This window comes from Physeter macrocephalus, chromosome 19, assembly GCF_002837175.3.
Source record: "Physeter macrocephalus isolate SW-GA chromosome 19, ASM283717v5, whole genome shotgun sequence".
Lineage (NCBI taxonomy): Eukaryota > Metazoa > Chordata > Mammalia > Artiodactyla > Physeteridae > Physeter > Physeter macrocephalus.
In genome coordinates, this window is record NC_041232.1 from 3,769,896 (window position 1) to 3,785,000 (window position 15,105).

Consider the following 15,105-nt stretch of genomic DNA (forward strand, 5'->3'; position numbering starts at 1 on the left):
TTAGCTCAGTTGATCCATTCTCGGAGCTTGGGTGAATCAGATTTTCCAGGCACATGCGGAAACGCACGTCAGAGGTAAAAAGGAGAACTGGCAACGCTGTGCCCAAGTCTAGGTTTAGCACTGTAAGCGCCGCCACCGGCTGCACCTATCTGACCTGGCCCATTAGCTGCCGGAAGTGTCTGGCGGAGGGTACCCGGAGCGGCCGGGGGAGGAGCTTAGACAGCTCCACCCTCACACGCTCCGCGTTCTTCATTGGCCCTGTGAGTTCGAGGCTCGTGACGTCACGCGCGTGCGACTCGTGTATAAAAGGGGGGGGCGTGTCCCGCCCAGAAGCTGGAGACAAGATGGCGGCGTCCTTGGGGACGGGATTCTTGAGGCTGCTGCGCGGGGTCGCGCCGTGGCGGAGCAGGTACAGCTGCTTGGGGACCTGCCGGGGGGTGGCCCAGGCCAAACTGGGGTCTGGAGAGCGGAATCGTTTCTCTGTCGCGGGCTCGCCCTGAGGAGAGCTCGAGTGGAGACGTAAGCACTCACCTTAACCTGGAGCTCGCGAGCAGGTTTGACTGCCGCCGCGTAGGGCGTTCCGCGTCTTGCCTAAGCGCTCTCTCCTTGCCCTTTCCACAAGGGACAAAAAACAAAGATATAAACAAAAAGACCCAACCAGTGATATAGGCTGTGTGCCCGCCACTTATAGCCGAGGCAGGGCTGGACGTCTCTTTCTCAGGGATTAGTGTTGCAGGGAGGGGCGGCGTGATGTGGGAAGAGCACTGGACTGGGAGTCGGGCGGCTTTCACTTCGGATTCTTGGTCTTTGAAGCGAGAGAATTGGACTCGGTTATCTCAGAATCGTCCATGATGGAAATGGGGTCTTAGTTATCCTGGTGACTCCCAACTCTCAGGTTGTTAGAGGGGTCATCTAAATCAAGCTCTTTCTTTTTGGAGTTAGCAAAATTGAGGCCATGAGAGAGGGAGGGACTTGCTCAGTTTCACCCAGCCAGTAAGTAGCAGAGCCGGGACCCCTACCCGGATACCTCTCTCTCTCTCAGGCAAGGATCTTTCCCTCAGGCTGCCCACCGTGAGGACATGCATTATTCGAAATAGCTTATGTAAGAACCAGCTTGGGAACATTTGGACTCTCAGAAAATTGATTAAAATGTTGGTAGCTATGACTCAGAGTCTGCTGTTCCGTGTCATTTCAAAGAGCTAAGGTTTGAGAGACACACGGTACTTTTGTGTTTCAGGCAACCTTTATTTTGTCAGCGTTGACCAAAGCTTGCGCTGTAATTTTGGGAAGTAAGGACACTGGTTTAGGACTGAAAGGGAACAGAAACAGTCATTGCCCTGAACACGAAAGCTTCACTCTATTATTAACTACTCAGAAATGGTGTAACTTTCTCAGGAGGGGGCTCTGCAATGTGATGGTAACTGTTAGGATTTGGACAGGAGGGTCTCTGTGGTTTTAATGTTGTTACCAGGTGTGCTGTTTATGAGTCAGTCGTGAAATCATCTAAAATGTGTCATAGGTTGGAAAGACTAAAAAATGACCCTCCTAAAATTTTTTTTTTTTTTTTTTTTTGTTGCGGTCCACGGGCCTCTCACTGTTGTGGCCTCTCCCGTTGCGGAGCACAGGCTCCGGACGCGCAGGCTCAGCGGCCATGGCTCACGGGCGCAGCCGCTCCGCGGCACGTGGGATCTTCCCGGACCGGGGCACGAACCCCTGTCCCTTGCATCGGCAGGCGGACTCTCAACCACCGCGCCACCAGGGAAGCCCTCTTTTTTTTTTTTGTTTAACGATGGTGAGGAGGATGTACTTAACTCATTATCATTTAAAAAGGGAAAGGGAAAAAAAGTCATAACTTTAGTACCAGTGTAGGTAGATAAGACTGGATTTAGGTGCAATTTAAGGAGGGTGAGGATTTGGGTACAATAAGAACTCAATTTTCAAAGGTATTACATATCCAGATGGGAACTATATTTAGATGCAAAAAAACCCCCAAAAGAGCATTTCCATGATTTTTAAGTAAAGCAGTGTCTGTGAGACATATGTTTGAAAACCTCATATTGCAGGGAAGTTTTTCAGTACCTGGGTGATAGGTGACAGGTGAGAGAACAAAAAGAAAGCAATTATGGGTGATAACTTAGGGCCATGTTTCCCAAATTTGTTTGATGAAAAAATGGGGTGGGTGTTTATTAGAAAAAGAGAGTCCCAGGTATATCCCCCAATACTGCCAAATTCAGGTTCAGTAGATGTAGGTTGGGGCTCTGGCAGCTGTGTTCTTTACACGTGTCCTGGATGATTCTTAGGTTCAGGCAAGTATGGACATAGTGCCCAAGGAGTGATTGCTTGTGCAAGACTTTACTTCAGGAATACTTACGACATTCCTACCACTGCCAACTGCAGTGTCAGGGATCGGGAGGGGGAGGGAGAGCAGGGGAAGAGAGAGGAATTAAAAGATATAGGCCTCGTGTTTAAAGAACTTTACAGTTTAGTAGAAGAGCAAGGAAACATTACTAAATAATATGAGATAGAATGTGGAATGAGGCCTTCAAGAGGCCTGCCAGTTCATTTTCAGAACTTTCACAGCTCTAAAAAGCAGGAGAGACATAAGGACTATAGTTAGTGTTACCACCAGGGGTGATGTTAAAAATAATTTAAAACTATGACTGTGGACACAAACCATTCAGAGTGGTCACAGACAGTTAATATGGCCATCCCAGTGTGTGCCAGCTGAATATCAACTCTGTTACTTTTAATAATAGTAATATGCAACTAGGTGCCAGGGCCTGGGCTTAAGGTTTTATGTGATTGTCTCATTTATTCCTAATGAGGTAGGTCCTGTTTTCACAGGTGGAGAAACTGAGGCTTAGGATTAGTTAAGAAATGCCTTAAGGTCACACAGCTAATTAATAAGTGGCAGGATGGAGATTTGAGCCACACAATCAGACTTGAGTGCTTAATCCTGGGCTTTAATTGCCCGCTTGCAGGAGGCCCACGTGAGTTCACCATGTAGAAGGTACATGTGATTGAACTTAGACAGCTGTTCATTTCTCTGAAGCTTAATCTCACTGTTGAGATTGAGGTCCAGGGGGAAGACAGACAAACCCCTGCATTTGAGGGGTACAGACAGTAAACAAATGAGTGAATATATATAAAATCTGTTCATTTTGGGTAGTGAGAAGTGTTACAAAGAAAAATAAAGGCAGGTAATTAAGGGGTTAGAGAACGCTCCAGAGGGACAACTTTTGGGCTTGTGGTGAGAAACCAACCAGGAGGAAGCATTTGAGCAGAGAACTGAATGAGGAGGGACTGAGCCAGCTGGAGGGGTATGCCCAGCAGAGCAAACAGCAAATGCAGAGGCGTGAGTGTGCAAGGAAAGGGGGCAGGTGAGTGAGGAGAAGGGAAGCAGCAGGAGGTCTGAGGGTTCAGCGAGGACCACTTACATAGGGTCTGGTCTTATTTTCTGTTTTGAAAAGGTCACTCTGGCTGTTCTGTGGTGAATAGGACACAGAAGCCAAGCAGGGAGAACAGGCTAGTGCAGTCCTTCAGTGATAGATCTGGTGGCTCAGGCCAGAGTGTAAGTGGTGGCAGAGAAGTAGGCAGATAAGGGTATATTTTGAAGGTAGAGACTTCATGCCTCATCAGTGGATTGAATGTGGATAGTGAGAAAGAAAGGACTTACAAAGGAGTCCCTAGGGTTTCGACTTGTGCAGCTGGGTGAATGGTGGTGCCTTTTTTCTGAGATGGTATATTAATTATAGCAGTGTTGCTGTGGTAACAGGTAAACTCCAGCATCTCAGTGATTTAACTCAGTAAAAGTGTTTGTCTCAATCATGTAAAGTCCCAGTGGGTGCTCCTGATCTGCAGGACAGCAGTGATTTGAGGACCCATCTCCTGCCATCTTTAACACATGGCTTCCCAAGGTCTGCATGTTTGCATCAAACAGGCTGAAACGGGACAGCCTGGGAAGCCTGAATGGTTCTTACAGTGGTTAGAACTCAGTTATGTGGCCACACCCTGTTGCAAGGGAGGCTGGGAAATGTAGTCTGTTGGGTAGAGGAAGTGGATTTAATAACCATCTGGCTAGTCTCTGCCACAGACAGACAACTCTGGGGGTGGAGCAGGTTGAACGGGAGTGAGGGAGTGTCAGGAATTCTGTTCTGGACAAACTCAGTTTGAGGTGATTCAGAGTGGGGATGTTGGGTAGCCAGGTGGAAATATGGTCCAGAGGTCTTCGAAGGAGCAGCGAGGGAGTCCTCAGTATCTGGCTATTTAAAGCTGCGGGACTGGGTGAACATGTCTGGGGGAGAGCACAGACAGAGAAGAGGTCTGAACCCTGGGTACGGCAGCTGTTTGAAGTTAGGGAGAGGCTGGAGAGGTAGGAAGATCAGGGTTCCAAAGGCTAAATGTGTTTCAAGAAGGAGAAAGTGAATGAAGTCAAAAGATACAACTTATAAAATACCTAAGTCCTGGGGATGTAATGTGCAGCATGGTGACTACAGTTAACAATACTATATTGTATATTTAAAAGTTGCTAAGAGAATAGATCTTTTTCATCACAAGAAAAAATTTTTTGTAAATATGTATGGTGAGGGATGTTAACTAGACTTATTGTGGTGATCCTTTCACAATATATACAAATAGGGAATAATGTTGTACATCTGAAACTAATATAATGTTACATGTCAATTATACCTCAGTGGGGGGAGAAAAAAAGGAGGAAGAGCTCACCAGTGGCAAATGCTGCTGAGAAGTCACAGGAGGTCCAAGAAATATGTGTTGGGGTTGACAACATGGAAGTTGGTGACCTTGACAAGAGATGATGTGGTGGGAACAAAAGCCTGGTTGAGTGGGATGAAGAGAGATGGGGAGGGGAGGAAGTGATGACAGGAAACATTGCTCTTTCAAAGAGCCTGCAGTGGGGTGGACAGTGTTTCTGTAAGATTGGAGAAAGTACAACATTTATATGAGGATAGGAATGATCCAGGAATGAAAGACAAGCTGATGCCACTGGGGCGTTTGCCAGGCACTTGTTCCAGGAGCTGGGGCTACAGCAGTGGACGAGAGACCAAGACTCTGTTCTCAGGAAGATCTGTATGCAAACCAGCCACCCGAGTGCTGTGCATTGGGTTACAGTGGATAAATGATTATCTCCCACTTGTACCTCCCCCAACCCACACCCCCCTCCCCACAAAAAAGCCTTTTTCAACAGTCTGCAAACATTCTTTCAGTTAGGGGGTTCAGCAGCAATTCTGGAACACACAGTGCAGCAGTGTGCACAACACAACAATACAGCCTTTAGTCAGATTTTACATTTCTGTTCTTATTCCATTTGGAAAGCAGGGTTTTAGGTGCTTAGCTTTTGCAGTGGGAGTGCCCAGTCTAAGAGATGAGCATTGTTCACTGCTGAAAGAACAGTCAGGTACTGCAACACACCCTCCTTTGTATTAATAACTGTCGATCCATCTGGCCTCTGAGGGGGTGGTGATTGTCATGGTCCCAGGCTTGTTCTCCATACAGACCTTGCTTGCCTGTAGGAGAATCAGAGTCGTCATGTTAGCACCATGCTGTGAGAGTGTTGTTAAGTCAAGGAAATTTCATGTGAAAAAACGAAGGTGTTTAAATCTGATAAAATCTACAGGATGTCTGTGTGAGACATAACTACTGACTATCCATGAATGTCAATATCATTGTATGAAAGTCATAAATGCAGTTCTGTTCCCCACAAAAATAGCAGTTTAGACATTTATAATAGAGTAAATTTCTGCTTCTCTCATAAAGGGCTTCAAGGGAAAAAAAAAAACACAAGGACATAGTTTCTTTACTTTAGATTTCAGGCCAATATTGGGGGGAACTGAAGTGCTATTTGAATTGAAGGTGGGGTGTTTGCTTTTTGATTAAGGAGGGAGCCAGTTCACTAAAAATTCATTCATGCTTTCCTTGCTGGCCAAGTCACTTATTGCCACTGGGGATATGTCCAGTTTCCCTGGGTGAAGAGGAAACAAAGAAGAGAAACAGAATCAGAAATAGGGCTTCCCTGGTGGCGCAGTGGTTGGGAATCTGCCTGCCAGTGCAGGGGACACGGGTTCGAGCCCTGGTCTGGGAAGATCCCACATGCCGCGGAGCAACTAAGCCCATGGGCCACAACTACTGAGCCTGTGCGTCTGGAGCTTGTGCTCCTCAGCAAGAGAGGCCGCGACAGTGAGAGGCCCGCGCACCGCGATGAAGAGTGGCCCCCGCTTGCCGCAACTGGAGAAAGCCCTCGCACAGAAACGAAGACCCAACACAGCCATAAATAAATAAATAAATTTATTTTTAAAAAATCAGAAATAATATTTTCTTAGAGCTTGAAGCCATGAAAATAGTCATTTTTTTCTCAGAATGCCTGAAAACCCTATTCACTCTTTGAAAGTAGCTTTTGTGGCAAAGTAGCCACAAATATTAATTGAAAAATTCCAAACCAGTTGAGCCTTCCAGGCTCAAAGTAGATTAGAATAGTTCAGCCTGGTTTGTGTCATTTTTTTTCCAGGGCAAACATTTAAAGTTTAAAATTTCAGGGAATTCACTGGTGGTCCAGTGGTTAGTAGGACTCCACACTTCCCGCTGCAGGGGCCACGGGTTCGATCCTGCAAGCTGCAGCACGGCCAAAAAAAAAAGTTTAAAATTTCAACCACTTTATTAGGTTCTTTAATGAGTAGGGGTTAGAGGCTAAAAGGCTGTGTATAGCTCTTTGTGGTGAAGAAACGTATGGCTTTGTGTAAGTGCCGGGTTTACTTCTTATTATGCTTTTTTTTTTTTTTTTTTTTTTTTTGCGGTACGCTGGCCTCTCACTGTTGTGGCCTCTCCCGTTGCGGAGCACAGGCTCCGGACACACAGGCCCAGCGGCCACGGCGCACGGGCCCAGCCACTCTGCGGCATGTGGGATCTTCCCAGACCCAGGCACAAACCCGCGTCCCCTGCGTCAGCAGGCGGACTCTCAACCACTGCGCCACCAGGGAAGCCCCTTATTATGCTCTTACACTTAATTAAGAAAAGAGCAGCTTTGTGTGTGAAAAAATTTTAGACTTACAGAAAAGTTATAAAAATAGTACAGAGAATTCCCAAATACCCTGTCCTCTGATTCCCCAAGTATCAACTATATTTGCTTTATCATTCTCTCTCCCTTCCTCTACCCTTTTTTACTCTTTGTGTGTGTTTGTATATATTTTTTTCTGAAACACTTGATGCCCCTTTACCTTTAAATATTTGAGCCCTTTTTGTATAAGGACGTTTTCTTACAAAAACCAGAGTACAATGGTCAAAGCCAGGAAATTAACACAGACACAATACTATTATTGAATCTATAGACTATATTCAAATTTTAGAAATTGATCCACTGATTTCTTTTTTTTTTTTTTTTTTGCGGTACGTGGGCCTCTCACTGTTGTGGCCTCTCCCGTTGCGGAGCACAGGCTCCAGACGCGCAGGCTCAGCGGCCATGGCTCACGGGCCTAGCCGTTCCGTGGCATGTGGGATCTTCCCGGACCGGGGCACGAACCCGTGTCCCCCGCATCGGCAGGTGGACTCTCAACCACTACGCCACCAGGGAAGCCCCCACTAATTTCTTTTTAATTAAAAAAATGTTTAATGCTTCATTTTTGCTTGATTGTAGGTGCCATCACTGTGAAGACATTGCCCTGAGCCATTTCCTTCAGTCCTTAAGGAAGCTGCCTCTCAGAACCTTTTCCACAAGTAAGTAGCAATTAGAGGCAATTCTGGCCTCTCTGCTTCAGTTGTCAGTAAATTGGGATAAACACAGCATGTATTTCATAGGGTTGTTGTTAGAATCAGATGGAATTGTGCCTGCAAAGTGCTTAGAGTACCTGGCATGTAGGTACCACTGAAGCATTAGCTGCTGTTATCTGATTGTTTTTACTGGCTGTGTAGTATTCCATCACATGACTGTACTGTTTGGTGTTGGACATTTAAGTTGCTCCTAGTCTTTTCCTATTACAGACAGTTCTGTACTAACATAGTTTTGTGCATCCTTAGGATAAATTTGTAGACTTAGAATTGCTGGATCAAAAGGTTTATGTATTTTATAATTTGGTATTTAAGCCAAATTACTCTTCAGAGAAGGTTGTCCCAGTTTACACTCCTCTGAGCAGGATGTGCTCATGAGTACATCAGTGCCCCATACCCTCATCAGCACTGGATTATGAACTTTTTGGATCTTGTAAGCAGCTATTTGAACCTGTACAAAAATGTATTTTGTCTTTATTAACTAAATATCCTTTTTATTCTATACTGGAAGCTATTTTTGACTGTCCAATAATCATACCTTGGGAATAAAATGAGATGATTAATGAGAATAAAAACAAAAGGCTTATTAAGGTAGTTAATAGGGGCACATCTGGGTGTTACTTATTTAATTAGGACTTGCAGGCTGGAACACATAGGAATCACTTGAAGGGTTCAGGGTGAGCCTCAGAAATCAAGCCAGAATCTTGGATCTGCAGAAAAGCTGTGCTTTTTTTAAGTGACAAATGCAGTAGAGAGGCAGTCAGGAGTGGAGGGCACTCTCTGCTTACTGCTTCCTGTTGGAGGAGTAAAGTAAGCCTTTGGAAGGCAAGAGAAAGACCTATAGTTGAAGAAAGGTCCAGTGTAGCAGAAGCATGCAGGAGAGTGTGACCAGTCAGCCTAGGGTGCTGGTTCAGTGCAGGTAGGGAGTGTACAACAGTTCTCTCATCACCAAATATTTCAGAAAGAGGAAAAAATATGTTTCTTGCTTTTTGACAAGATTTTCTGGTTAGAGGTAGAATATTTAGTTGTTAAGTAGTAAGGGTTCATTAGGAGTAATCCGAAAATGGAGGTGATTAATGACATCTATACTTGTTCATTAAAAAAAAAAGAAACAGCAGGAAATTCCCTGACGGTCCAGTGGTCAGGACTCCGTGCTCTCACTGCAGAGGACCCAGGTTCAATCCCTGGTTGGGGAACTAAAATCCCACAAGCCTCTCGACACAGCCAAAAAAAGAGGGCTTCCCTGGTGGCACAGTGGTTAAGAATCTGCCTGCCAGTGCAGGGGACACAGGTTCGAGCCCTGGTCTGGGAAGATCCCACATGCCGCAGAGCAACTAGGTCCGTGAGCCACAACTACTGAGCCTGTGCTCCGCAACAGGAGAGGCCATGACAGTGAGAGGCCCGCGCACTGCAATGAAGAGGGGCCCCCACTCACCGCAACTGGACAAAGCCCTCGCACAGAAACAAAGACCCAACACAACCATACATACATACATACATACATAAATTTATTTATTTATTTATTTTTAAAAAAAAAGAAAGAAAAAGAAACAGCAACAGCCAAAAGGTGGTGGAGGGACAGGGACAAATGGGCAGGACGATTTCCTTCCGTTGGAAGCCAAGGACAGGATGAAGGTTTTGTGCAGGCTACTGAGAAGTCAGCTCTTGAGATTTTGTTTTAACAATAACTTTATTGAGATATAATTTTCATACCATAAAATTCACCCTTTAAAGTACGCAATTCAGTGTTTTTTTTGTATACTTACAGAATTGTACAACCATCGGCACTACCTAATTTTAGAATATTTTCATTCCCTCGTCACCCCCCCAAAATAGTAGCACTTGATCCATTAAACTGTCACTCCCCATTTCTCCCTACCCCTAGTCCCTGGCACCCACTAACCTACTTTATGTCTGTCTAGTATGTTTCCTATACCAGACACTTCATATAAATGGAATCATACAATATGCAGCCTTTTGTGGCTGACTTCTTTTACATAATGTATTCAAGGTTCATGTTGTAGCATGTGTCAATACTTCATTCCTTTTTTCCTTTTTTATTATCAATATTCCATTGTATGGATATACCACTTTTTTATTCATTTGTCAGTTGATGGACATTTGGGTTATTTTCACCTTTTGGCTATTATGAATAATGCTGCTGTGGAGCATGCGTGACAAGTTTTTGTGTAGATGTATGTTTCACTTCCCTAAGAGCTGAATTGCTAGGTCATGTGGTAATTTTATGTTTAACATTTTGAAGAAGTGAAGCCCCATTTTACTATCCCATCAGCAGTGTATGCGTGTTCCAGTTTCTCCACATCCTTACCAACACTTATTTGTCTTTTTGATTAAAACCATCCTAGTGGGTGTGAAGTTGTATCTCATCGTGGTTTTGATTTGCATTTCCCTGATTACTAATGATGTATTGGTTTGCTAGGGCTACTGGAACAGTACCACAAACTGAGTGGCTTAAACGGTAGAAATTTATTCTCTCACAGTTCTGGAGACTAGAGGTCCAAGATCAAGGTGTCACAGGGCTGCTTCATTCTGAGGGGTGTGAGGGAGAGCCTCTTGTCTAGCTTCTGATGGATTGCTGGCAATATTTGGCTTTTTTGGCTTGTATTATAGAAGCATCACCCCGATCTCTGCCTTTGTCTTCAGATAGCCTTCTCCCTGTGTGCATGTCTGTCTCCAAATTTTCTCTTTTTATTTTTTAATTTATTTTTTAAAAAATTTATTTATTTTCTGGCTGCATCGGGTCTTAATTGCAGCATGCAGGATCCTTCATTGCAGCGCATGGGCTCTTTGCTTTGTTGCTGTGAGTGCACAGGCTTCTCTCTGGTTGTGGCACGTGGGCTCAGTAGTTGTGGTGCGTGGGCTTAGTTGCCCTGTGGCATGTGGGATCTTAGTTCCCCGACCAGGGATCGAACTGGTGTCCCCTGCATTGTAAGACAGATTCTTATCCACTGGACTGCCAGGGAAGTCCCAAAATTTTCTCTTTTTATAAGCACACTAGTCATATTGGATTAGGGCCCACTGTGCTGACCTTATTTTAACTTGATTACCTCTGTAGAGACCTTTTATCCAAGTAAGGTCCCATTCTGAGGTGCTAAGGGTTAGGACTTAAGCATATGAATTTTAGGGGGACTAATTCAACCATAACAGATGTTGAGCATCTTTACTTGTGCTTAATGGCCACTCATATATATTCTTTGGAGAAATATCTGTTCAAATTCTTAGCAAGTTTTAAAATTGGACTATTTATCTTTTATCGTTGAATTGTAAGAGCTTATGAGATTTTGCATTTGGGAGAATACTACTGTCCAGTCAGAACTGGGCCTGGATTGTAAAAGTAAAATCAGAGAGCCTGTGTGAGAAATGGTACCTGTCCCAGTCCTGGCCCTGTTGGTAGCCAGCGGGGCAACCTGGATTCGTTTCTTGACCTCTTTGCAATTCGATGTTTTCATCTTAAATTCTGTAATTATGGTGGCAGTTGGGGTGCACTGTAGTGTCACAGGAAAGAAACTTGTACCTTACTAGATAGAATTTGGAGGCAGCAGGGTCTTTGCAGTTACTCAGGGCTGCACCTCCCTGTCAGATCCCTTCCAGGTCCAGTCAGCTTTGCTGAGGGCTTTTCCCAGCCCTCCTGTTGGTGCTGTGTTTGCGTGACTCATACCCGTCCCTTTTCGCAGGCTCAAAATTTTCCTGCTTTTTGTTACAGATGCCAGAAAAATCCACACTGCCCCTGCCCGAACCTTGTCCCTGCTGCGCCCCCTGCTCTTTTTGGTCGCAACGGGTGGCGGGTACGCAGGTTACCGGCAGTATGAGAAGTACCAGGAGCGAGAATGGGAGAAGCTGGGCTTGGAGATCCCGCCCAAACTTGCTGGTCACTGGGAGGTAGGAATAGGATGGAACCACCTTGGGTTCTCATAGAGCACAACTGCCTGTCACTTTGTAAATTTCCCCAAAGTTAAACTGTTTGAAAAAGTGAAATGTGCTTTCTTGGAGCTCCCATCTCCATTGGTTTTGGGGCTGTTACAGAAGTTATACCTTGGGCATCATGTCCGGCTTCCCTCTGTCTCCAGATCCACCCTTGGTCTCCCCACGGCCTACGAGTGGAAATTTCCTGCTGTTGAAATCTTCAGAGCTCGTGCCTTATACTCAGGCTGGCGCCCTGACAGTTCATGCCTTCTCAAGTCTGAGGATGAGCTGGAAGGGTTGGACTTTTGTGATGTGGATAAGTTCTCACCAGAGACCAGACTGAAATCATCAAATTCCTTTATCGTTACTGCTCAAAATGCTTTCCCCTTGGGCTTCCCTGGTGGCGCAGTGGTTGAGAGTCTGCCTGCCGATGCAGGGGACATGGGTTCGTGCCTCCCGCATGCCGTGGAGCGGCTGGGCCCGTGGGCTGTGGCTGCTGGGCCTGCGCGTCCGGAGCCTGTGCTCTGCGACGGAGGAGGCCACAACAGTGAGAGGCCCGCATACCGCAAAAAAAAAAAAAAAATTGCTCTCCCCACAATTGGGCCGTGCAGTTGGGGCGGGCTTTGGTGTCTTTGTACCTTGTGTGATACGTAATGAACTGTCTTACTCATCTGTGCTTCCCGAGGCCTGGGATATCTGACTCAGAGCAGACATTCAGTAAATACTGAAATTGAATATAAAGGTGTAAGTTTAAAAATTGCTTTCTTTTTACCCATAATTTAACAAGTGAAATATCTGAAATATCAATAGACCCTGATAGCTTGGGTAACAGAGGGGGTGAAAGCAGAGACGATGGTATTTGGGATGATGCATTTGAATTTCCCCATGAGCTGTGCCATATCAGTAATCCAGCTCAGCTGCACCCAGCGGCCAGGGTCCCAGTCCTGAAGGCAGGTTCTAACCATGCTCCTAGTAGCTGTGTGGACTTGGACAGGTCACTTTCCAAGTTTTCTGTTTTTTGGTTGTATATTACAGAGTCCTTTTTTACAGAATTGTATAGTATGTGAGTCATACTTTTTAAGTATGCTGAACACTGTTTCCCATAACATTGGTGGTTTCCTCTGTAAACATATCCTTCTCCTTCAAACTAGTAAAGTACTTGTTAAGACTGTGATCCATGACACCACTCAAGTGTTAAACCCAAGCTGGCTTCCCTCTGACCCCAGGCATCTGTCAGGCTGACCCACCTGGTGACATGCCCACCTGCTTTTAGGAAATTCCCACTCATTTCAAAGGTATCCCAAGAGAATCTACATTTGGAAGAAATTTGCTACTTCCTCATTCATAAAAGACTAATGTCAGTAGTTTTTCATAGCAGCCACTGTTGGTATAATTGGGATTACTGCCATATATGAGTCAATACCTGAAAAACGATTATTTGTAAAGAGGACAGGGTTGATTAGCTTCTAAGTTCTAGGCTCTGGACAGTGACAGGACACAGGAGCAGAGTGGCCTAGTACAGTGAGAGGTCTGAAGCCCCTGTTGGTGAAGAACTGGGCTTAAGTTAGGTCCTGTTCTTTCGGTGGAATAAGATGGCTCCTGGGTTTGCAAGTTGGGCAACATTTCATTTGTGAAGGGGAAATGGTCTGGGCTCAGAGTAGACTGTAAGATTTCAGGAGAGGTAGCAGGTTGCGGGGGGTGGCGGGAGGCAGTTCTTGAGTGGGCAGATGGGGACTGGATCTTAGTCCCACCCCAAGCTCCACCTAATCACTGACACCTCATATGAAAAATGAGCGAGTACCCCAGTCTGGCTGAACCTCAGAATTGTTTGCGGAGCTTTAATGATATGGATTCTTTGGTCTCAGCCCTAAAGATTTAGAAAGTTTGGGTAAGGCTCAAGGTCTGTTTTTACAAGGCCGTGCAGGTGATTCTCATGACAAGTCAGATTTAGGAATCATGGGCAGATGAGCTGTAAGGGTCCGTTCAGGGCTCCATTAGTATGTGGCAGGTGAAAATTTCTGGTGGTGATTTTGCTGGAATATAATCCCTTCCTATCCCTGAAGTCAAGTCTGGCATCTCCAGAGCTAAGAAAGAAGACAGGTTGGAAGTTACTGCTGAGATGGCCTCTGGGGTCAGTGGCACAGTTGAGGTGACTGGGTGATTTTTTCTTACCAAATAGTGTTTTCTGGGTTTCCAGGAAACAGACATGGGCAGTATAGCCATCCCCACATATGAAGCCTCCTATTAGCCCCTCTTGGTCAGAGTGCCAGCAGGAAGCCTTTGTCCTTTCCTAGCTTGTGAATTTATCTTGTTGCACAGAACCCTCTGGTCTTCCCTCTGTATCAAAACTCTCAAGAGCATGGTTGTAGTACCTTATGTTGAACAGCACCTCGCAGTTTTTCTGAACCCTTTTAGTTACAACAGCTCACTGAGGTAGGAAGGGCAGGTGTTAGAGCCATTTTACAAATGGAAAGACTAGTTGGTGGCAGAATAGGTTCCAGAACAGAGGTCTGTCGATGCCAAATGCCGTACTCTTGGAACAATAAATACCATGTTGCTCATAGAAGAAGGTGCTCTTAGTATAAGGAGCTCGATGGTGGCAGTGAAAGATGGAGGCAGGGCTTGCTGTGTATTTGAGGTACCTCCATTCTCTGGGGCTCTGACTGTTTAAAATGGGAGGTGAATTTGAGTGGCCTGACTTGAACAGTTGTTGTCTGCGATAATGTGATGAGCATTCACATTAGCCACCCCCCTCGCCCAGCACAGCGCTCCTGAAGAATTCATGGTCACATCTTTCCTTCATGTAAATAGAATTTCCTCTTTTGGGTAACAGTTTAGAGGAAACCATAACTCCAAAATCTGTGCCGCCTCACTCCCTGCAGGCTGTCCTCTGGGCTGGGGTGGGTGCAGCTCTCACGTAGGAGCAGTAAGGAGGGAGGGACAGGGTGTCAGGAGACTTGAGATCTGGGCACCAGCAGCTGTGAGGCCTTGAGTGAGTTGTGTCACCTTGGGGCTTCTGTTTTTATACATTTAAGAAAATGTTTCTAAGATTTTTGCCTAATCTAAGATTCATGTTGTTTTTATGGTAGAAAAGAAGAAAAAGAAAGTTCATGCAGGGACTCCCCTGCTGGCACAGTGGTTAAGAATCCGCCTGCCAATGCAGGGGACACGGGTTCGACCCCTGGTCTGGGAAGATCCCACATGCCGCAGAGCAACTAAACCCGTGCGCCACAGCTACTGAGCCTGTGCTCTAGAGCCCACAAGCCACAACTACTGAGCCCGCATGCCACAACTACTGAAGCCTGTGCGCCTAGAGCCCATGCTCCGCAAAAAGAGAAGCCACCGCAATGAGAAGCCCGCGCACCGCAACGAAGAGTAGCCCCTGCTCGCCACAACTAGCGAAAG

General features: G+C 45.7%; 1 protein-coding gene across 2 annotated transcripts; it reads left to right on the forward strand.

Moving 5' to 3' along the window:
• Nucleotides 1-322: 322 nt before the first annotated feature.
• LOC114483964 (phosphatidylserine decarboxylase proenzyme, mitochondrial-like) lies at nucleotides 323-15,099 on the forward strand. 2 transcript variants are annotated; one of them, XM_055080653.1, is made up of 4 exons: nucleotides 323-409; nucleotides 7,646-7,725; nucleotides 11,501-11,676; nucleotides 14,790-15,099. In XM_055080653.1, the coding sequence occupies exons 1-4, from the start codon at nucleotides 345-347 to the stop codon at nucleotides 14,841-14,843; spliced, it is 375 nt and encodes a 124-aa protein (XP_054936628.1). In that variant the 5' UTR covers nucleotides 323-344; the 3' UTR covers nucleotides 14,844-15,099. The 2 variants fall into 2 exon arrangements, with proteins under 2 accessions (XP_054936628.1, XP_054936627.1); XM_055080652.1 differs by having other exon boundaries at nucleotides 14,795-15,099.
• The last annotated feature ends 6 nt before the right edge of the window (nucleotides 15,100-15,105 follow it).

Bases quoted from the DNA above. Each gene is read 5' to 3' on its own strand.
- LOC114483964 (XM_055080652.1), top strand. From the start codon at position 345: ATGGCGGCGTCCTTGGGGACGGGATTCTTGAGGCTGCTGCGCGGGGTC. The intron at 410-7,645 runs GTACAGCTGCTT...GCTTGATTGTAG, and splicing joins GTCGCGCCGTGGCGGAGCAG to GTGCCATCACTGTGAAGACA. The intron at 11,677-14,794 runs GTAGGAATAGGA...ATGGTAGAAAAG, and splicing joins AACTTGCTGGTCACTGGGAG to AAGAAAAAGAAAGTTCATGC.